The 24,449-nt window shown below is 34.8% G+C and overlaps 1 protein-coding gene, 1 long non-coding RNA gene and 1 pseudogene across 2 annotated transcripts; all 3 read left to right on the top strand.

Moving 5' to 3' along the window:
• Window positions 1-492: 492 nt before the first annotated feature.
• LOC130743050 (uncharacterized) lies at window positions 493-1,963 on the top strand. Its single transcript, XR_009021334.1, has 2 exons — window positions 493-1,061; window positions 1,768-1,963. It is a non-coding gene; the product is annotated as an uncharacterized LOC130743050 (long non-coding RNA).
• A 13,824-nt stretch (window positions 1,964-15,787) lies between these two features.
• Window positions 15,788-18,989, top strand: LOC130743704 (uncharacterized; annotated as a pseudogene).
• A 2,245-nt stretch (window positions 18,990-21,234) lies between these two features.
• LOC130743048 (DNA-directed RNA polymerase III subunit 2-like) lies at window positions 21,235-23,281 on the top strand. The gene is made up of 3 exons (XM_057595156.1): window positions 21,235-21,328; window positions 22,733-22,861; window positions 23,181-23,281. The coding sequence occupies exons 1-3, from the start codon at window positions 21,242-21,244 to the stop codon at window positions 23,229-23,231; spliced, it is 267 nt and encodes an 88-aa protein (XP_057451139.1). The 5' UTR covers window positions 21,235-21,241; the 3' UTR covers window positions 23,232-23,281.
• Window positions 23,282-24,449: the final 1,168 nt, after the last annotated feature.

Here is a 24,449-nt window from a genome sequence, read left to right on the forward strand (position 1 = left end):
TTTGAAATTTGGTCGACAGGGCAGTAAACATTTCTTTTGATTTCTTTTGAGACAATTAAGTCAAACTTGAACGGTTTTTTAAAAGCCAGCCTTTATTTGTCAAACAAGAATACAGTCTTAATTAATTAAAATTTTAAATTATGTGCTGTCAACATAATATGGCAGCGTTACACCCAACATAACATGTCTATAAAAGTGTTTATTAATCTCTGACTTTTTTATTTCTGCAATTGTTATAAATTTGATTGCTCCTAAAACGCGTTAATGGTTTACTTTCAATTAATTTCCAAATACGTGGCCGTGCAATTTGATTGCTCATTATAAATTGCAGAAACCCGTGCAATTTGATTGCTCATTAAATTTGATTGTCTAATTTAATGGTCTTTTGAAAAAATTTAAATTTTTCATTTTAAAAAATCCTGCCTTTCTCATGCTATATAAATCCACATGCTCTTAACATTTCAAACACAATAAAAATACCTTGGCTTTACTGTACTTTTTTTTCCTCTTCATTATATTTGTTTTGATCATGGAGATGCAGAACTTTGTTGTCCACAATTGTTTAAAATTTGAATCATACTAATAAAAATTCATTTTATTACAACTTCTTGCTCTTAATTTTCCTTTACTCACCGTCAATATTTTTTTCCTTTACCTGCTGCCTCCCTTTTAAAATTTCTCTCTTTTCTCTCCCTCAACTTTTCAACTTCAATCTGCTTCATCCTCTCTCTCTCATCTTTACATCTTCAATCGGTGTTTCCTTTCTCTGTCTCTCTCAAGCTTCAATCTACTTCATCCTCATCTTTTTTTAAAAATGGTGTTTAAAGTTCGTATCTTTTGGTCCCAAAGCCCAGTTTGCATTTCTTATTTGGCAATAACTTTGAGGAAGCCACTAGAATAATGGATCAAAGAGGAGTCAAGATAATTTCAATTCAATGGCAGGGTCGACCTCTGCAGTCACTGCAGCTGTTGCTCGTTGCTTCTATTAATTTTTGTGGTAGGAGAAGGAATCCTTTTACTCAAAAGTTCACAAGGGGGACCCAAAGTCAATGAGCAACAAGGTAATATCTTAAATCTATTGTATCAAAATTGCAGCAAATGTAATTTCTTTACCTCTTTGACAACAATGGCGCTAACTGCATTGTAATGCCTTTGTTGTGAGCATTTGTATTGATTTATGAATGAAATTCATCTTATTAAAGTTTTCCAATTCATGATGTTTCAATTAAGTTTTACTTATTCATTATGGGAAGGTATAGTTTTTCTTATCAATTGAGTTGATGCATATATAATATACTTATTTTTGCATTAATGTGATATCGTATAGCATAGCATGTTTGAAAGCATAATGGGCCGCTGTAAAAAATACTATATGCAGAGGCTAGACTATGCCAAAGAATAGTTGAAGGATGAGAAGGCTAAATTTGTGTCCATAAAACATTTAGATAGATCTGTATCTATTCAAATTTGTTATATTGTTGGTCTATCATACACTATTGAACTATTTTTTCCCTTCATAAGAAAATTATACTATCATACAACGTTTTACTTCTTTGATTGACTGTTCTGAAATGAATGGAAAAGGATTATGGATCCCCATTAGATTATAATCAAATTTATTTTCTGTATTTTTTTTTTCTTTTGTCTCTTCTTAGGCTTTCCCTTTGAAAAACAAAGGGAAATACTAGATAATTGAATCACAATCTAAATCTAATTGTGTTCCCTTATGAAATTCCATCTAAGAAAATATCTTTGTTATACATACAGGTTAAACCATAGCAGCAAATATCAATCATTGTGGCTCCCTGGCTGGTGAATATTGTAAGATGATCATACTTCTGCAAGGTACCATTATGTGTAATGGCTAGAAGGGTAGGATTGTTGAAGATTTGATGTTTGAGTGAACTTATTTGGTTTCCTACTTAAATTCTATATAATAAGCATAGGTATCTGTTTAACTTAATACTAAAATCTTCTATTTCTATTTAGTTTTCAGGGGATTTTATGTTTGTCTTAACTAAGCTTCAGGACTTGCTTTTTTTAAATCTAATGGAAAACATTGGTTCTGTGTCAAAAAGCTATTGATCTAATTCAATATTGCAATATATGATCATTTGATGTAAAAAAATTTAAGGGAATGAAGACAACATATAATTTAAATTTTTCTCTGGAAGACTATCATCTTTTCATGTCCTCCTCAAAGTCAATTGTTTTCAATGAATTGCTTGAATCATATGTTTTCAGGTCTTTTAGTGGGATGGAGAGACTTGACATCTTCCATGTTTATTGAAGAAGATAGAAATGTTTGTAACCTCTGGTTTCTGCATAAACCAAAGAGATATGATTCAGTTGATTAGAGTTTAGCGTGTCATTTTTGTCTGTTTGATATATATTAGGCAAAGAGGTGTTACATTTTTCCTACAATTAAATGAAGTATATATCTGATACGGGGCACATTTCCATTTTACAGTTTAAATTCTTCCTTTAATGCTTAAGTAGGGATCACACAATTAGCTGATGTGACATCAAACAGGCTCTAATACAATTTCCATGTGAAGGAATCATTGCTCAGTATATTAATATTTGAAACATATGCTATGTTAAGTACAACATTGAGGCAATCATTTGTGCTAGACAAGGAAATTGTGAGTAAGGCCCTTGATCCAGTAAGAGAAGGAAATTGTAAGTAGAGGAATATACAAGGGAGCAAGGTCTCTCACTGTGATAATTTGCGAATGAGTCATTTTTTTCTGAACTTAGATCAATTAAATTTAAACTGGTAAATAAACGATGGAATGAATCAGATGACTCTTAGAAAATAAATGCCTAAACTAAGTCATTTGTAATTTCATGTGACGCGGCGCATTTCATAGTTAGTTATTTACTCTTTAGTACAAACTAATAGAAAATGAGATATAATGGATCAAGGCCTCTCTCAGACTCTCACTATTATAATTTGTGAACGAGTCATCTTTATTAGGACTTTGACCAATTGAACTGAAATTCGTAATTAAAAGATACAATGAATCTTAGAAAGTAAATGCCTAAAGTAACTCATTTCTAATTTTATGTGGCGGAGCACATTTCATAGTTAGTTATTTACTGTTTAGTTCGAGGACATGTAATGAAGAAATTGGTCACTGAGGATGAATAGTTTAGGTTGAAAAAAATTACGTCATGTGTGTGAATAACAATTAAAAACAAAAATATATAACACTGCGCATGTTCACACTAATATAAATACTAGAGTAAAATACACTCACCCCCCTCAAAATTTGCAAGAATGACACTCCACTTCATTCTTTTTAAAAATCTACACTCCACCCCATTTTTTATAAAGGCAAAATTTAGTGACGAAAACAAATTCGTCACTACTAAAAACTAATTACTAATTAGTAAAAATTTAAATAAATTTAATGCATATATACTATCATACATTAATTTATGAAAATAATTTTACTGAATTAAATTTAAAAAAAACATCAAATCTGTCTGTTAAGTCCACGTCTCATCTATCTCCAAATCATATTTCTCACCACAAACGGCCACCACCAAGCCTTTACTCCCTTTAACACGGCTCCACTGTCCCACAATGTGAAACCCCATGCCTCAAAGTTTTGTTGTGACCTGAACCCCAGAACGTGAATCGCACATCCCTAAAGCCACTTGTTCAACTACATCTTGTGAATTTCACCCCTTTAAGTTGTGAGCGAACGCTCTGTTGGTCTAAGATATTGTTGAATTTTGTTAAAAACGATGCTCCACCGCCTCGTTGGGCTCTAATAACCTGAGATCCACTTCATATTTTCATAATTTTGTTTCTCTATTTTCTTCACCCATTTGTGTTGCTTTTTTGGCCTACAACCCAATTTTGAAAATTGGAGGTATAAAGAGATTATTTTGATTAAAATTGAATTATTACAAAATATGAAAACACAAGCATGTTTCACTATGTTCGAGATATGGTTTGTAAATCGGGCAGGTGTGCTATTGCATAATTTGCATTGTGAATTTACGGTGGAAAAACGCGATTGAGAGAATGAGGAGGATTGTGATGTTTTCATTTTTAAATTTATTGGATTATATTGAAATGTTTTTTTTGAAATTATTGATTAACAATTTAAATAATAACTAATTATTAATGAAGAATATTTTTCGTCACTAAATTTGCCTCTATATAAAATTGGGTGGGATGTAGATTTTAGATAAGAATGGGGTGGAGTGTAATTCTAACAAACCTTAAGGGGGTGAGTGTACTTTACTCTAAATACTATTAAATAAAGACATCTCACGAGAATGAGAATTTTACATTTGATTATATTAGTTTTGTCATTAATAGAAGAAAGAATACGTATAATTTTATTATTTTTGCGATAATATTTCTTTTTAAGTATTATTAAATTATTTTGAAATAACTTCAATATAAACAATATTATTAATGTTTGAATTACATGTTAACATTTTACAATAAAATATTTTCATGTTAAATTTATAAAAAAATAAATTTTAGCAAGTTTTAGTATTTTTCATAATTTCTATATAATTTTAGGACTAAAAATATATTTTAGGACTAAAACTATATAAAATTATGAAATCTTTATAGAGAAAGTATGTCGTAAGGTGGATAGAGATTCATTGGGTTTGAAATAGAATGCATTTTGTTCTCCTACCGCGGAGAGAGGTGTGGGGTTTAGAAGTTTTAAGGCTTTCAATGATGCTCTTTTTGCTAAGCAATGTTGGAGACTCTCTAATTGCTCGGATGCACTTATGACTAAATGTCTAAAAATTAGGTACTTTTCAAGAACTCATTTTATTCATGCTGGACTATGAAATCTATCTAACTACATATGGAGAAGTATTCAGCAAGCGCGGTTGATTATTAAACAATGGTGGAACCATAAAGACTTTAAGTTTGGAACACTTTATCTGTGTTACTTAGGTACATAGGACTAATTGTGCTTAATGTTGCTTCCAGTGGCATAGTATCATTACTCTTTCCTGGAGGCAGAACAACTCATTCTAAATTTTACACTCTATTAGATGCTACAAAGAGGTCAACATGTAATATAAAGCAATGAAGTCTACGAACAAAGCTTCTACTTGAAACAAGCCTTATTATATGGGATGGAGTTTCAATGTTAAAAAGTTTTGTTTCGAAACTCTAGACGTTACACTCAAAATTTAATGAGATTGAAAAATGAAGATAACGTACATAAACCTTTTAGAGGAAAATTTGTACTACTTGGAGGTGATTTCAGACAAAATAAATCAAAGAGTAAGCATATTGGAATCTTAAAATTGGAAATGACGATCATCCTGATTCCAAAGCATGAGAGTATGATGTTCAAATCCTGCCAGATCTGCTCATCCCAATTAGTCCTGACTCATTAATGAAATTCATTAAATATACATATCCTGGCCTTACGCACAAAATGAAAGACTCGCAATTCTTTCAAGATAGAACAATTTTGGCCCCTACACTGGAGGTTGTTGAAATGATAAACACTTACATGTCTAGCATTATAGCTGCACCAGAATATGAATATCTGAGCTCCGACTATGCCTTGCGATCTGATGAAGATTCTGAAATCTGAGGTGAGTGGTTTACCACAGAATTTTTTAACGACACTAAAAGTTCAGGAATCCCAAACCACAAATTATTATTGAAAGTTGGTACTTCAATCATGTTTTTGAGAAACATATACCAAACAACAGATTTATGCAATGGAACCAAGTTAATTGTGGATGAACTTGGTGAATGTTTTATTGGTGCAACTGTTATCACGAGAACAAATGCTAATGACAAAGTGCACATTTCAATAATGGACTTTGTTCCTTATTATTCCAAATTTCCGATTAAATTCAGAAGAAGACAGTTTCCAGTTGCAGTATGCTTTGCGATGACCATAAACAAAAGTCAAGGACAAACACTATCTCAGGTTGAGTTCTTCCTTCCGAGACCCGTCTTCACTCATGGTCAGTTATATGTACCTCTCTCTAGAGTATGGTCAAGAAATGGTCTTAAATTTTGTATACTGAATGAGTCGGATAAACAACAAATCAGTACTGTAAATGTAGTGTTTAAGGAAGTTCTTTGAAATGTTTGATATATACAACCCAATTTTATTTATTTATTCCATTTTCTCTTCATATATTATTACACAATTGACTTATACACGATTGACTTATTTATAATTTAAAAATTACATACATATGAAAACTAATTTATTTATTAAAAAAATCCAATATAAATTTCCGTGCGGCGCACGGGTTATCACACTAGTTAATTTTATGTCTTTGCTAAACAACAAGAGTATGCAGCCTCATCTTTCTTGCCTTGAACCCCTCAACGGTACTAATGACAAATCGATGATAAAAAAAAAGTTGTTCATTTTCTTCGAACAACTAGAGATCGATCAAGCGTTGTATGATGATTGTCCACAAATTTCTGCTGGTATTTATATAGCAATGTCGATCCTGAGGCCGTGACTAATATGCTACCAAGAAGTTTGAGTTCTATAAAATAATATACTCCCTTCGTTCCTCAATATAAGAATTAAGCAACCACTTCACACCCTTTAAGAAATTTAGTTAATCTAGATATTTACATTAAATTTGTTCTCAAATTATATCAACTTTCCAAAGTTACCCTCCAGTCATTATTCTTAATTTTTATGCATCATTAATGCTATAGCAAGTGGAAAGAGAGAGAAATTCAATTAAATAAGGGTATTCTTGTCTAAAAATAATTAGTTCTCCACAAACTCTAAGTTGGTTCTTATAAAAATGACCAAAAGCACTTTCTATTTGATTATTATAAATAGGAACAGAGGGAGTAATAAATTGGTGCATGATCATATTCTTGCTCATATGCCTAATAATTTCCATCGATATGTTTTTCCTAGTTAATCAACAAATGTAATATGGGAAAAACTTGTGTTTATCCACTTAAGAGAAAATCAGTCACTTTTCAGACCAGTGCGGTTTCAAACCATGGTTGAGTTGCAGTTTGGTTATATAATCAAAGCAGTCCAATCCAAACTGTTGGTGGGGTGAATTTAAGCCACTCACCAGTCATTTTGCCAAACTAGGGGTTGTTCAAAGACTTACCAAAATGGTAGTGTTAAAAGAAAACATAGACACATTGTTGAAATTGGTCTTACCTTACTTGCCTATGCTAAGTTCCCCCTATGTAGTGAGATGATTCCTTTATTTCTGCCACTTTCTTCCTTAATCGCCTTCCCACTACTGTTTTGGGTCATGTTAGTCAAAACTTTAAGTTGCTCAACCACATTCCTGATTACAAGTTATTGAAGGTCTTTGGTTGTGCTTGTTATCCATTTCTCAGGCCCTATAATAGCTCTAGTTGTCTTTCAGGTCGTCTAAGGAATGTGTCTTTCAGGTCTAAGGTCTTCATGTATTCAGTTAAGAAAATCAATATATACAACAAGATTACATTTCAGTTACAATTTTCTTTCCTTTCTATCTCTGGTTCTGAAAACTTCTCGTCGAGCTTTTGGGTTGGCAATGGAATGAAAAAAGGACTTGGAGGCAGTTGTGTACAGAGAACGACGAAGAAGCAGCAGGCGACGGTGGTGGAGGAGAGCGGCAGAGAGATGGTGCTAGCCATGGGTCTCCAATTTCAAGCACTTGATACCATGTTATAGTTCAAGAGTGAGAGAGAATTCATAAGACTGAATAAAAATGAATATTGGTATTGAATGAATCAGATAGTACAATACATTGTTATATAGGTAGAGCTATAACTGAATGGATTCCGCTAGAAACTAACAGCTAACTACCTTAATTACAATTAGTAACTGTGTGGAGACTATGATACAGTGTAAGTGAGCCTATAGTAAGTACATACCTCAACATTGAGTTATGACTTATTAGGGATTTTGGCCCCTTGCATTTCCCCCTCTCCCCTCCCCTCCTAAAATTTGAACCAAACATGATAAGTTTTAAATAATCCCTTCCCTCCCCTCCATTCTCATCCAACAAAGCATAGTGTTAGTGATACTCCAGCGATATTTTTTTTAATTTATCAATCTAAGGTTTGTTCTGATTCATCTTTTTTCTTTTTCAGGTATTACGGGCTGCCCATTGCAAGCATATATTTTTATGGGGCCAATATACTACCAGAAATTAAAACATATGGTGAGAAATCCTTATTAAGAATGAAGATAGTTCTTCCTATTTTACTATTTCAGTATTCATTTTAATTATTTTAACAATTAGAATCTTTTTGTATATGATGTGAATTAGCTTGGTAGCTTGTAGAATATTGCTTTAGTATCGTAATCTAGATGAGAACCAAAACATGTTTTCTTTTGGTAAGTAGGACTACATTTTAATATTGCTTGGGGAAAATACTCTTTTTTCTTTCATATTTATAACTTGCCTCTGTATTCATGTCAACAAGTTCACTAGCAAAAGCTGTTGTGATACTCAGGTGCTTGATAAGATGCATGCCCGTGGTAATGGCCCTCGTAACTCGCTACATAGACAGCCTACAGAAGGGAAAGCTAGAAATGGAGGTTTTTATTTTATACTTTCTTGATATGTTTTTGCATTTATTACATCTTGGTAATATTAGAGTTGCTGGGATCAGTTAGAATATGATGCAACATTCTAGAACTTTATACAAAGTGTGAAAACTAATACTTGTATCTATCAAGAAAGTTATGGAACTTTAGGGAAAAGATTACTAACTATGTATACTAGAGAATTATCCAGAACATGCAAACCGACTACTCAAGCCTATAAATAGGCATGTAGTGCATCATTTGTAGTGTGTGGAGGAACACTAAATCCTCTCCACCCAATGTACTTTGCTATGCACCATGAGTAAAAGTCACACGGCTTATATCTATTTCAATGGATTTCCCATTCCAATCTATTGCAACTATTTCAAATTTTAACAGTGGTATCAGAGCTGCGTTCGGTCATACACTGGGCGTAGTGATACTACTCACCTACTATTTTAAAACTACCCTTGCACTCTTAACTCACCTCTATACTTTTTTTTAAGCTATGACTATATAATATCACTCGACCTTCACCTATCACCATCTCTATTGTTGGTGAAATCTATTATCTAAAAAATAGCTAAGGGCCTCTGAGACTCAAGTTCATCTAAAAGGAGCACACGCCTGACAATGACAACGGCCTCTGAGGTTCCGCTTGAGTACATGCCCAGGCAATCCAAGTCCAACAAAATGACTCTAGTTGGATTTGATGAGAGTGATAAAATAGCCAACAACAATTTGTTTCATGTCGATGGGTTGGAGGCAAGAAGAATGATTTCTAAGTGAAGCAAGCTAAAATTGCATCATGAACAGTGGAAGCAAAGACAACTGGAAGATCAAGTTCAACTATTGCAAGATGAAGACTAGCTAGCAGCTATATTTATAGAGGCATTGCTAGGAACAAGATTCGAAGAGCTCCATGCTATGCGTGGAGTTAGAGAATATTGCATCAAGTAGGAGTGTTAGAATATGATGCAACATTCTAGAACTTTATAGAAAGTGTGAAAACTAATACTTGTATCTATCAAGAAAATTCTGGAACTTTAGAGAAAAGATTACTAACTATGTATACTAGAGAATTATCCAGAACATGCAAACCGACTACTCAAGCCTATAAATAGGCATGTAGTGCATCATTTGTAGTGTGTGGAGGAACACTAAATCCTCTCCACCCAATGTACTCTGCTATGCACCATGAGTAAAAGTCACACGGCTTATATCTATTTCAATGGATTTCCCATTCCAATCTATTGCAACTATTTCAAATTTTAACAGTGGTATCAGAGCTGCGTTCGATCATACACTAGGCGTAGTGATACTACTCACCTACTATTTTAAAAACTACCCTTGCACTCTTAACTCACCTCTATACTTTTTTTTAAGCTATGGCTATATAATATCACTTGTCCTCCCTAGGTCGTGACCTCGTCCCCTGTAACAGCGCCACCGTCGCTGTCGCCATCCAACATCGCGACGAAGCCACTGTCGTCGGTGCCGTTCCACCATAGATATCATCTCATCATTGAACACTGTTCGGGCTCACTTTTAGTCACGTTCTTCCATACAAGTGACTGACAGCATAAAAAACGTTGTTCAATCCTTCTGATGGGTCTCAAACACGACCCTTTGCAACAACACACCGTCCAGTGAATCATCCTTTTTCCCCTTCTCCCGTTTCTCTTTACTCACCAATTTTTTCTCTTGTGTTTTACTAATGTTTACTTGGTCAACTAAGGTCAATGAGGGCAGCATGTTATCCAATCACTCTTTAGGTGATTCTGGATTTGACAAACAGTTCCTGACTGCACCTATAAAATCTGATGTTGACAAGTTCCAGCTTATTCCTGAGTTCCTCAAGGTAACTCATCTGTAGTATGGATTACACTATGGTTTATGAGATAGTAATGTTTATGATTAGATTTCGCTATCTGATTGTGCTGAATTTGGATTTTGTAGATTAGAGGATTGGTGAAGCAACATTTGGATTCATTTAACTATTTTGTGAATAACGGTATAAAGAAGATAGTTCGTGCTAATGACATTATTAGGTCGACTATGTGCCCGCATATTTATCTAAGGTATGGTTTACTTTTGGACGTATAGTTGTTCAATTGTGTATCCTATAGTTTTTTTTTTGTTATGAAACAGAACCCTCTAAATGGGGTTGGGGATGAGGGTGTCTAGGGTATTGGAAGTTGGTTTCAAGTTTTTAGCTTGTGGATGACACAATTCTGATAAATAATTTTAGTTATTCTGAGGCTCGTTTTCTGTTGTTCTTTTGTCTTCACAAGCCCGGGGCACACTAAATTGTTCCACTGATGAGTTAATGTTCAATGAGTTTTGCTGCAGATTTTTGAATGTCAGAATTGGTGACCCATCCGTGACATCTGATTGTATTCGCAACCTCTTCCTCCCTGCAACCGCGGCACCGTGAAGAAGTCCATCTACGCCGACGAAGCCATTGTCGTTGCTACCTCCTGCACGCACTGAACACTGTTCAGGCACACTATCATTCACGTTCTTAAAAAACCTTGTTCAATCCTTCTAATGGGTCTCAACCACGAGAATGAAGGCAGTGAGTTAGCCAATCACCTAAATTATTGTTGTTGTTGTTGTTGTTGTAACAAATTATGGGTTGGGTTAACCCTACTTGTCTCCTTAGGTCGTGACCTCGTCTCCTGTAACAGCGCCACCGTCGCTGTCGCCGTCCAACACCGCGACGAAGCCACTGCCGTCGGTGCCGTTCCACCATAGATATCATCTCATCATTGAACACTGTTCGAGCTCACTTTCAGTCACGTTCTTCCATACAAGTGACTGACATCATAAAAAACGTTGTTCAATCCTTCTGATGGGTCTCAAACACGACCCTTTGCAACAACACACCGTCTAGTCAGTCATCCTTTTTCCCCTTCTCCCGTTTCTCTTTACTCACCAATTTTTTCTCTTGTGTTTTGCTAATGTTTGCTTGGTCAACTAAGGTCCAATGAGGGCAGCATGTTATCCAATCACTCTTTAGGTGATTCTGGATTTGACAAACAGTTCCTGACTGCACCTATAAAATCTGATGTTCACAAGTTCCAGCTTATTCCTGACTTCTTCAAGGTAACTCATCTGCAGTATGGATTACACTATGGTTTATGAGATAGTTATGTTTATGATTAGATTTCACTATCTGATTGTGCTGAATTTGGATTTTGTAGATTAGAGCATTGGTGAAGCAACATTTGGATTCCTTTAACTATTTTGTGAATACCGGTATAAAGATGATAGTTCGTGCTAATGACATTATTAGGTCGACTATGTCCCTGCACATTTATCTAAGGTATGGTTTACTTTTGGACGTATAGTTGTTCAATTGTGTATCCTATAGTTTTTTTTTGTTATGAAATAGAACCCTCTAAATGGGGTTGGGGATGGGGGGTCTAGGGTATTGGAAGCTGGTTTCAAGTTTTTAGCTTGTGGATGACACAATTCTGATAAATAATTTTAGTTATTCTGAGGCTCATTTTATGTTGTTCTTTTGTCTTCACAAGCTTGGGGCACACTAAATTGTTCTACTGATGAGTTAATGTACAATGAGTTTTGCTGCAGATTTTTGTATGTCGTAATTGGTGACCCATCCGTGACATCTGATGGTATTCGTGAAGAGATTACCCCGCTGATATGCCGCTTATCTGACCTAACGTAAGATTCATTCCTGTTAGAAACATTATCTATTGTTTTCAATGACATATTCCTTAGCTAATAGAATTCTAATTAGTATTCAAATGTATTCTCTTCATTTGCTTCTTTTGTTCTTTGATGTTTTAGTTTCTTTTAGTGTACTTAAAATGATTAGAAGTTGTAATAATTAGAAGACATGATACCCAAGAACAGAAATAAAGGTATTTAAACATTAATTTATCTGAATTTGAACTCTAAGTCATGAAAATATTGATGTTGTCTAATGATTAGAAGTTGTATTTTATCTGAATTTGAACACTAAGTCATAGGTAGACTGTCCAAATGTCACAATCTTTTGTGGTGCTTAACCTTTTATGAATGATGTTGTCTAATAAAAAGGTATGCTGCTCCAATATATGTTGATATTGAGTACACTCGAGGAAGTCATGATAACCCAAGAACAGAAATAAAGGTATTTGAACACTAATTTTATCTGAATTTGACAGAGATCTGTATTATTTAATTACATCAATATTTTCTTTTGCACAGAAAAATGTTGTTATTGGAAGAATGCCTGTTATGTTGAGGAGTTGTCGTTGTGTCTTGTATGAGAAAGATGAAGCTGAGCTTGCAAAACTTGGTTCGTGTGGATTGGACCATTGGAAGCACATATAGTTCTACATATATTTTGGTTCATTTAATCTTTTTATTAATCCATTGTTTTTTTTTTTAATTTTCTTATAGAATCTTACTTGCTTTAGTTTTCCTTTGATTAGGTGAGTGCCCTCTTGATCCCGGAGGATATTTTGTGATCAAAGGGAATGAGAAGGTGATATTCTATCTCTTATCTTAAATCCTTATACATGTCTGAGATGCTTCCCATCATTCAATCTGTTCAAGACCAATTGACATAGGGTCAGAGGCAAAAAGTTCAATTTAAGAGTGTTAGTTGTTGGATGCTGATGATTGAAAAAGTAGTGTATCAAATAAATAAAAATTGATGAATATCAGTACAAGATTAAATGTATAAGCATTTTGAATTGACTTGTCAAACTTGTTGGAGGTCAGTTGTTTTAATAGGTAGTCACTGAGACATTGACAGTAACTTTCACACACACATATATATATTATGTCATCTAATCATTTCATTCTTTTACCTTTTTTTGTTGATAGTTTTTCATTTTTTTATCTACAAATTATTATTCCACCAATCTATTCCATGTGATTTTGATACAAGAGCAACTTTCAAAGAACATAATAATTATAGTTAGGCTTAATTTCACTTTTGGTCTCCCAACTATTGCCTTCCTGCGAAAATCGTCCTCAAACTTCAAAATTAGCAAAAAAAAGTCCTCCAACTATACATGTTGTTGTACTTTTGGTCAGACGTTTGCCTTCCGTGAGAAAACTAACATGAGAAGCTGATGTGACTGATGACCCGGGATTTAAGGTTATTTTTCTAGTTTATTTGCATGCATTTTAATATATTATTTAAGATATTTTAGTCATTTTAAGGCACTTTAGACTTATTTCATGCATTTTATTGTTTTTGTTTGGTTTTAGTATTTTTCCGCTTTTTATATTATTTTCTAATTATTATTAGGATTTATTTACTTTAATTTAGGAAGAGATAAGTTTATTTTAAAATGTTATCTTATTTTTATCTCTTATCTATTTTTATTTACTTTATTTTAGGAGAAGATTTGGAGAAAAAAGAAGAAATCATTAAAAATTCGGAATTAAAAAAAGAATTCTGGAGGCTGGAATCATGCGCAGCGCAAGTGCACAAGCTTACCATGAACATGCGCCTCAGATCGTCACACGTGCCAGATGCTGAAGAGAATGCGCCAGATTCACGCGGATGCACCGTGTTACGGTGCTCCTGCCTACGCCTGATCATTTTCTGCACCAGAAAGGACAAAACGTACCAGATTACGAAAAATCACTATAAATTCCGTTTTTGACCTACTTTTTGGGGATCTTTTCATCTTTTCTTTTCTCCTAAACATAATAAACACTTCTGGGAGACTTTGAGGCAATTTCTTGGTGGAGAGGAAGGCTAGGCCCTTGAGGGCCGGTGTCAGGGCCATGGAGAAGGTGACAGCTTCTCCGGACGTTCATGACTCCGTTCTATTTTGGGTTTTGTTTTTCTCTTTACCCATTTTTGTGTTGACTCTCTTTTAGTATTTGGGATGATAGTACTTTGATTTTACTCTTACTTAATACACTTTTATGCAATTATAAGTTTGAACTTTCATTATTTGGTGTTTCTCTCTATGTTTAATGCTTCAATTGGTTAATTGGTAATTTAGAGAGTTTATATTAATTCATAAATAGATTGAGAAATTGATATGAGTTAATGTAGCTTAGTTCATAGAAAGGGGAAAAATTTCTATGTCTTAGGTTATTGATTCTCTTTGCGCGTTCATGTATCTTTTGCCAATATGATGTTTTTTAGGATTTGCATGACAATTGAGAAGTTGGTGTGAATTTAGTTAGTGAGAGAAACCACCCTTGCATCAGTCATCTTAGGAAAGACATGTCTTAGGTAGGGTTGAAGTATACTAGGTGACAATAGGAGACATTAACCCTTAGGTATGAATATCATGAGTTGGAAAAGAGATCTATACCGAGTGACAAGTCGGAATACTCACCTCTCTAAGATAGGATTATCTAGTAGGAACTATTAGGATTTCTTGAGTGATAGTCAGGGATTCTATCCACTAGGACATGAACTTCTTAGGTTAGGAATAGAGCTTGGGAATGTCTTATCGAGTAGGTATGTGCTATAATGCTCCTTTTATGATCACTAGGACTTAAGGAATTAAGGCTAGGTTCTTAATTGGTAGATTCACTTAGCTAAGAAATTAGTAGGCGAATAACTCTTATTGGCATCTTAAATGTTAATTTCATCTTATAAGAGTATATTGGTTGATAATAAGTAGTAAATCAAGGGAACTCATTTTCCAAATACACTTTCTTCTTTGTTTGCCTCTGTGAAACTTCTTTTATCTCTTTAAATATATTTTCTCTTTTATTTAAATAAAATCACATTTTACTTGTTAAATCGATCATCCAACATCTAGCTAGTGAGATTAATACGTAGCAACACAATCCCTATGGAGACGACAAAACCCGATACTATACTACGATTGAGTCTTGAAAGGGATTTGATAGTAGTTAGTTGAGGAAAACCTCTTTGTTAAATATCCTTTCATCAGTGACTCCCTCACACGCGTCTCACGTGACTTTCTTCAAAGAGCTTGATGACTGGACAAGTCACATACTTCTCATGTGACTCTTAAAGGGTTTCATGGTGAAGAAGACGATGGAGGAGGGAGATGATCGTTGGACCCTTTCAGAGTTACGTGAGAACCATGTGACTTGTCCAGTCATCAAGCTCTCTGAAGAAAGTCATGTGAGACACGCGTAAGGGAGCCACATCAGCTTCTCACGGAAGGCAAACGACAGACCAAAAGTGCAACAACAGTTATAGTTGGAGGACATTTTTTGCTAATTTTGAAGTTTGAGGACGATTTTCGCAAGAAGGCAATAGTTGTGGACCAAAAGTGCAATTAAGCCTTATAGTTATGGACAAGAATAGAAAGTAAGTTATTCTTCTTAGTATGGTCATGCCTTATTGTTCACATTTTCTTCAATGCATATACATACCATCATGTGTACAGGTATAATTTGTGTTAGAGTTATGTTTATTTTGTATTTATTATATTTGATATGATTGCTTTAAATAAGTTGTTGTGTTAGTGATTAAATCCAAAATAGTGGGAGAAAGTGGAAAAGAGAGATAATTCTATGATAGGCGGAGCGGAAGAACCCATGCTTGATCGATCAACCTCTGATTCAACATTTTGTTGTAACTACCTATTGGCTTCTAGGTGAAGCTTTTGATTTCTATAAACGTAGCATAGTCATGTTTCATTTCTAATAAGATGAATATACTGTTTTCATTTCAAATTCTCTCTAGATAGTTAGATTTCTTACAATTTGTGATTTCTCCTCACTTTCTCTCCTATTTTATCCTACCTTGATGGCAATTATGAATTGCCCTTGGGTGATATTTATCTCATGTCAGACCAAGCTTGTCAATCCTGGATGTAACATTCTGACTTGGCGACTGACCCCACTTTAACAACACGAGTCTTTTCAGCGCGCTTGTCCTCATTTGCGCACTTCCCGAGAAAACTTCCCAGGAGATCATCCATCCCAATATTACTCCAAGGCTAGCACACTTAACCATGGAGTTCTTATGAGTTGGGCTCCCGGAAAGAAGTTGCAACTTGTTGTCATGAGTAGTACCAATAAAACCTCTTATGCCATTCTCAACTGTATAGTCCATCCCTATACAGTCTCGGAATACCTCTTGTTCGGGTGTGAGATCGGTTCATTCATGTGCCTCTCCGCCTAGAAGCCTTGTAGGAGCCGCTCCATGTCCGTGCCTCACTTCACCGGCGATCAATCCCCGCCCTCGTCGGCTCGGGTGTCACAGGCCCACCTGCTTCCGCTTGGTTCGTCCCCGAACCACACTGTACTGTGGTTTGTTCTTTTTCTGACAACAGTGTATTCTATATCTGCTTGTATGTTGATGACCTTCTCATAACTGGCAATAATCCAATTGAGATTGAGAATGTGAAACTACTGCTTAAAGGAGAGTTTGAGATGACTGATTTGAGAGTTTTGTCTTACTTCCATGGTCTGGAAGTCATTCAAACCGACAGTGGTTTGTTCATGAGACAAAAGAAGTACACTTCAGAGGTCCTAAAGAGGTTTCATATGTGGGGTAGTAACTTCTCAGAGACACCAGCTGAAGCAAGCTTGAAACTTGGACAGTGTGAAGAAGAGCAGTCAGTAGATGACACACAGTTCAGGCAGATTGTGGGATGCCTGAGGTATATTTGCCACACAAGACCTGAAATATCTTTCAGTGTAGGTGTGATTAGCAGGTTCATGAGTAATCCCAAGCAATCTCATCTCTTGGCTGGAAAGAGAGTGATGAGATATCTGAGAGGAACATTGGATCATGGAATACTATTTCCTCATCAAGGCAGTGGAAGCAAGTTGAAGCTACTGTCTTATTCTGATTCTGATTGGTGTGGGGATATTATGGATAGAAAGAGTACTATGGGTACTATTTCTCTTGGCTGGAGCACCAGTCTCATGGTGCAGTAGGAAGCAGTTAGTGGTAGCCTTATCCACTTGTGAAGCTGAATATATCTCAGCTTGTTCTGCTACTTGTCAAGGAATCTGACTCTCATCATTGCTTGAAGAACTGAGAGCAGGTATTGGTACTCAAATTGATTTGCTTGTGGATAACAAGTCAGCTATATATTTAGCAAAGAATCCTGTCTCACATGGTAGAAGCAAACATATTGAGACTAAATTCCACTACTTGAGGCAACAAGTTAAAACTGGAAAGATTAAATTGGTGTATTGCAAGACAGATTTGCAACTGGCGGATGTGCTAACCAAGGCACTGAAGATTTTGAAATTCAAAGAAATGAGAAAGCTTATTGGAGTCACAAGCTTGGCTGATTTTAAGACTTAGGGTGTTTTCTTACACAATTATAATGTGGTTTTTTTGTTTCCTTTGTTGTATTTCGGCTAAGTTGTTTTTTCGGTAGTTTTGTCATAGGTTAATTGCATTATGGGGGAGTGTTAGAATAATGCAATTAATATGGAATTAGGGTTAGGATTAATGCTTATTGATCTAGCATTATTGTAGCCGAGTTAGAGGGTTATTAAAAGCGCATGATTGACTTGTATAAAAGTAATAAGGGGTCATTAATTGTATCAAACTCCAACAGTTACCTGCTGCTATCTCCTTCGCTTTCGTTCGAACTGTTCGGTACATGAAACCTGTTAGAACCCCCAACGAGCTTGGTGTTTTCTATAAATTTCTGTACATATCGCTTGGCCTTGCTGGGTTTCTTCTGATGATGTTCATAGTTCAGAAAAATGTCTCGTTTAAACAGAGTGAGTATGGTGGAAGCGCTGCGGTCGTGATTTTCTTGCTCTTCCTTCCACTTCTTGTTGTTTTCCTTGAACAGTCCAAGCTAGATTCTTCGAAATCAGAAGCTTTCACTCGTTGATCCATCCCCGGGGAAAATAGAAACCGAAGGAGCAAAAACAAATGATAATGGGAAAACAGAGGAAAAGGTCAAAGCAGAGTACTCTGTTTCAGCAAACGATGATAACAACAACTCTGTTCATTTTCACTCTGTTTCAGCAAAGGGTAGTGAAAAAGAAGAAACTAGGTGGTGGCAAAACATTTTCAACCCACCTGAAAGAGGTGACGATTACACCATTCTTCAAGCTCTGTTCAGTACATGATTTTACTCTTCATCGCTGGAACTTGTGGTGTTGGTGGAACTTTAACCACACTTGGGTCAGATTGGAACCTCACTTGGTTACCAAAAATCAAGCATAAGCACGTTTGTTTCACTAGTGAGCATTTGGAATTACGCAGGTCGTGTTTTCTCTTGATTTGTTTCAGAACATGTTCTGACAAAGCACAAATTCCCACGGCCTCTAATGTTGACTCTAACTCTGCTCTTATCTTGTGTTGGTCATATTCTGATAGCTTTTAACGTGCCCAATGGTCTCTACGCAGCTTCGGTAATCATTGGGTTCTGTTTTGGTGCACAATGGCCATTGTTGTTTGCCATAATTTCAGAGCTGTTTGGGTTGAAATACTATTCAACATTGTACAACTTTGGTGGGGTAGCGAGCCCGATTGGGCTGTATATTCTTAACAGCAAGCTAACATTGTATTAATTTGGAATTTTAACATGTTAAAGCATGCAGGATGGAATCAACAACTCAAATTCCTCAACCTATTCCTTGGCAACTCAAAAGACCTATACAAAATATGTTTTCAGGTCATTTATTAAAATAAAAACTGATAAGGAAATAAATCAAACCCCACCATATAAAATGGAAGCCATGAAGCAAATAGCAAATCAAAGAATCACCTTCTGGAAACTTATAAATTTGTAATTTTTGAAACTCTGAAAGACAACTCTTCATTTTTCCAATTGAAATAATTAGATTACAAAGACCCCTCAAGCACTGCCCTGGGAAGGGTGAGAATCTTTTCTTTGTGTGATGGAATTTAGAGGATAAACAGAAAAATCGTTATTAATATATATAACCTACACTGGACATCTCAACAAAAAGAATTCAAGTTAGAAGTGAACCCATTTATGAAAGCAAATAAACCAAAGCTCGGTAGTAAAAACTGAAAGATGAAAATATCTCACTTCTCAGAAGCTACTACCCAAGCACTCTGTTAAGTTGTACTTTTTATTAACTGAAAAGCCAAAAACAAGAATTTATAGATTACCACTAATAGAACTTACTCAACAAAAGTATGTAAACATAGCAATGACATCAAAATATTATAGTAAAGAAAAAAAATAGAAATTATAGCACAATCTTTATAGAAATTCCACGTTGAATGTTACCTTGCAATAATAGCAACGACCAAGGATCCAAATTTCCCCTCCAACCTACTACTTCGTGTTGGCCATTCAGTCAAAAGTAGAGAACCTGCTATAAGTGTCACCATTGAAAATATGCTTGATAGTGTGTAAGGAAAATGTTGCTTTACATTTTGAAGCTAACTACAAAAGGCTATTGTTTAAAGTGGGCTAATAGCATATTTGAATAGAAGCAAAGTAAGCACATTGAGGCAAGGATAAAGTATCCTTAATAGCAGGGGAAAAAATCATAATAAAGAAAAGCAAAGAAGCCAAAAACAGTAGGAGTATAGCAGGTTAGCCAAATCTAAATCTCATTGGCAAACATAGATGTTAATATTAAGCCAAAGAAAGAAAGGATTGACAATTCCACAGACCAAGGGATCAGCAAGTGTGAACCCAGCTGGGTCACCGGTCTGCAAGCCTGAATCCAGACCAGCATCAGGGTTGTGTAGAAGCGACCATAATCTAACAAAAATGTCAAACTCAAATCATTCCCACATAATGAAAGACAGAGAACAAAATATGCAATGGTAGTGGGTGAAAGCAGAAATTAGCAAAACGAAAACAACAAATATGGAAAGAGAACCTTGGAAGGAAGACTGTCCTGTACTTGATTCATCTTTTCCATTTCAGGTATTACGGGCTGCCCATTGCAAGCATATATTTTTATGGGGCCAATATACTACCAGAAATTAAAACATATGGTGAGAAGTCCTTTTATTAAGAATGAAGATAATTATTCCTATTTTACTATTTCAGTATTCAGTTATAACTATTTTAACAATTAGAATTCTTTTGCACATGATGTGAATTAGATTGGTACTTTGTAGAATATTTCTTTTAGTCTCGTGATCTAGATGAGAACCAAAAGATATTCTCTTTTGTTAAGTAGGACTACATTTTAATATGGCTTGGGGAAATTTCTCTTTTTTCCTGTGTATTCATGTCAACAAGTTCACTAGCAAAAGCTGTTGTGATACTCAGGTGCTTGATAAGATGCATGCCCGTGGTAATGGCCCTCGTAACTCGATACATAGACAGCCTACAGCAGGGAAAGCTAGAAATGGAGGTTTTTATTTTATAGTTTCTTGATATGTTTTTGCATTTATTACATCTTGGTAATATTAGAGTTGCTGAGATCACTGTTTTGGTTTCTCCACCTCCATCGAAATGTATTTGGTTGAACTCAATTTTTAGTTCCTGCTATTTTGTTTAATTCTATTTTTAAATGATTTTTATGATAAGTTATGTTTTACTTGTAGATTCATTCTACACTATTTCTGTTTTACTAGTTTATAAATTTTACCCTTTCTGTCTCATCCAATTTTTTTTGTCTAAGTAAGCCCATCAAGCTTACTCACCCTCACCCATAGTTATAGACTAATTTTTACCTCATGTTTCACTTACATAGCATTTTGGTGGTAACTGGTAACTAGGGTTCGGATAATCAACATAAGAAAATATTCTGAGATGTCCATTATACAGCATGAGTTAGTGGTTGAATTTGATGTCACCCTTATATTTTCAGGTCTACGAATTGGAGAAATGGAACGTGATTGCTTAATTGCGTATGGTGCGAGTATGTTGATTTTTGAGCGACTCATGTTATCTAGTGATCCTTTTGAAGTTCAGGTAATGATTGGACTTTTATGTTAATATTACTGACATTTCTTGTTTGCATTTCAATGATGGGTTTCTTCATGGATTCTTTCATTTCAAAGATCCATAATGTGTTGAATTGTTAGAATTTTGTAAGTGAAGACTTTTTTGTAGACAGTTGGGTTATAATTTAAACTGAAATTGTTAATGATTTGCACTTAAAAGTTAAAACTAATGTTTTCCCAGTCATATAATTTGAGAGTTAATGTACATGACATGGTATCAGAACCTCTATCACCATGTGCATTGTAACTCAAGTGGTTTGAGCCTTTTCTACTCACGAGGAGGAGGAGCAGGGGCGGATCCAGACCTTATATATCAGTGTGGCTAAACATAAAAGAAATTATAGACTAAAATATTTTGAAAATATTTTTTTTGAAAAAGAGAAATATTATAAATAAAACCATGAGAGAGTTTCTCATGGAAATAGAAGAGTTTACAGTCCAAGAAGGACTAGACTTACAACGAAATATAACAAAAGAAACCAAGTAAAAACTTGTACAGGGAAAATCAATTGTGAGAGACTTGATTTTTTTTTTTTTGATCAACTAAGGTAAGATGTATTAAAATGGGAGTACTAGGTGTACTTCAAACCCACTTACAGCAAGAAAGCACAAAACTATGAAAAACAAAAGAACAGAACAATAATTCTGTTTTGCTTACACATACCTGTTACCCACAAAAGCCAAACTTATAGAAAACTGCCTATACAAGAAAAGAAGAAGAAGAAACAAACGAACACAAGTTTCAGTATAGATATAATTGCCTCACAAACCAGGGTAAAATCTTACACGTCTAGGATTGTGAATTGGATAACACAAGATTCAACTCATAAACCAACACGCCTCACCTAAAATCTTACACAACCATAGAGAAAGCGTGCGTGAGAGGGTTTTTCTTTTGTCATATTTTTTTTTAGTAATGCTTTGTCAAGCATATAATTTTTTATTTATTTAAAAAAAGCCACACCCAGCCTCAATGTGGATCCGTCCATGAGGAGGAGGAAAGGTCTTTGCCATGATCGTATAAGATGAGATACTAGGGTGATGTCTATCGTGGAGAATCTGACAACAAAAAATCGGTTAAGGTGTACAGACAAGACATGTACAAAGAAGACCTTTGGAGAAGGGTTAATAACATGGTGAGAGTGGTAGAGGGAGCCAAAGGAAACATTGGAAGATATTATTAAAAATGACCCCATTGTCAATAACATCTCACAAAATTTGGATTTTGATCATGCTTAATGGCGTAGTGTGGTCCATATAGCCTACTTCTCTTAGTTAGATAAGACTTTTTGTTGTTTTGATGCAAAATTGTAATGATTCTTCTTTTTAGATTAGAATCGAAGTGGCTGATGATAGTTTCCCTTTTACACAGGTCTGTAGATCGTGTGGGTTGTTAGGATATTACAACTATAAGTTGAAAATTGGTGTTTGTCCATCATGTAAGAATGGAGACCAGATTTCTAACATGAAGCTACCATATGCATGCAAACTCTTGATTCAGGTAACATTGTATTGGAATATCTTTCATATTTAATTAGGATATCACTTTTTGCACATATTATATAAGATAGAATCAATTACGAGCAATCTTATAAACTACTCCCTATGATTGGTATATTTTTTAAAAGTCAACAGATTTATCTTACTTTTCAAAAGATGTGTTGACCCTTTTGAAAAATAAATCAATCACACAAGGTGCGTTGAAGAGTGTGTTAACTGCATTTCTCTTTATTTTTCCTGAAGCTTTCATATTATGTTTAATTTCTGATTCATTGTGTACCTGGTGTTGATCAATTTGCTTTGGTTTTCAAAATTTTCAGGAACTCCAATCAATGAATATTGTTCCCCGCTTAAAACTGGAAGAACCCTGAGATTAAGAAACGAATTAAACTTAGTTATTCATGTTCTTATGGAGTGAATACAAGCCAGAACATTGGCATTTCTGAAAGTTTTCTTTAGGTTTTTAGTTTTTCTTGCACATTGTAGATAAACAAAAAGTTGTTTGACTTATTTAGTTCATTTAATATTAAAAATTGAATTTCAAGAGAGGTAACACATATCCACGGCTAGAAAAATGATCATGGAATTCACGCTTCATTTTCTCTTTTCTTTCATTTTCCTTCATTTTTTCTTCATATCTTTCTTTGAATTTATTACTATCATATTACCTATCATAATCATTTATTTCACTCTCTTCACTCTTGGTGTGAGTTTTTTTTTTTTAGGCAATGGATTAAATATATTGAAGAGAAAGTACAAGGAGTACTTCAACCCAATACAAGTGAAGAAATAGGAGAAAAAATTACAAAGAGCAGAGAAAATGCTAAAAGAAACCCACCCACTCCCCCTTCTTGGAAGAAGGATCTAAGGAATAGGTCTCATTAAAACCTTACTAGGAAAAACCCTCTTGAGAAAACCTAGTGAACCAAGTACTATTCACAAGTTAAATGAACTAAAACCTAAAACTTAATTATGGAAATCTAAGACTTAATCATACATCATTGCCTATTAATTCTAATAGAGGAGGTTGTGTGGTGTCTATGGTTTAGACTTGTTTAAAGCCAATAATAACATAGCCGGCAGATATGCAAATCTCATTGGACGGTGTGAATTGGATTCGGGTCAATGCTGATGAGTTTTATATCCTTCATTAATCTAATTATTAGCTCTAATACATTACTAATAATTTACTCCCTCCGGTCCTATTTATAAGCAACAATAAAAAAATTCACATAGTTTAAGAAATGTAGTTAAACTAGATAAAATGCATTAAATTTGTCTTAAATTAAAATGAACTTCCAAAATTACCCTTTGTTATTAGTGTTGGAAAGTGGAAAAGAGAGAGAAGAATTAATGAGACACATTTTACAAGTTAGAATTAATAAGGGCATCATTGGAAAAAATTAATTAATATAACTCAAACTTTCATTTGGTTCTTATAAAAAGGACCAAGATTTTTCTTCTCTTTCATGCTTATAAATAGGACCGGAGGGAGTAGTTTACTGTTTTAAACTAGTCTGAACGCAAGTCACCGACCCACCGCAGATCTTGCAAAATATCTGCTGTATATCTTGGTGACAACTTTGTTC

The sequence above is a fragment of the Lotus japonicus genome, chromosome 3, assembly GCF_012489685.1.
Source record: "Lotus japonicus ecotype B-129 chromosome 3, LjGifu_v1.2".
Taxonomy (NCBI): Eukaryota; Viridiplantae; Streptophyta; class Magnoliopsida; order Fabales; family Fabaceae; genus Lotus; species Lotus japonicus.

What these genes read in the sequence shown, in the direction of transcription:
- LOC130743048 (XM_057595156.1), top strand. Translation starts at nt 21,242, where the DNA reads ATGGAACGTGATTGCTTAATTGCGTATGGTGCGAGTATGTTGATTTTT. An exon ending in GTGATCCTTTTGAAGTTCAG is followed by an intron (nt 21,329 to 22,732) that starts GTAATGATTGGA and finishes CCTTTTACACAG; the next exon opens with GTCTGTAGATCGTGTGGGTT. An exon ending in CATGCAAACTCTTGATTCAG is followed by an intron (nt 22,862 to 23,180) that starts GTAACATTGTAT and finishes CAAAATTTTCAG; the next exon opens with GAACTCCAATCAATGAATAT.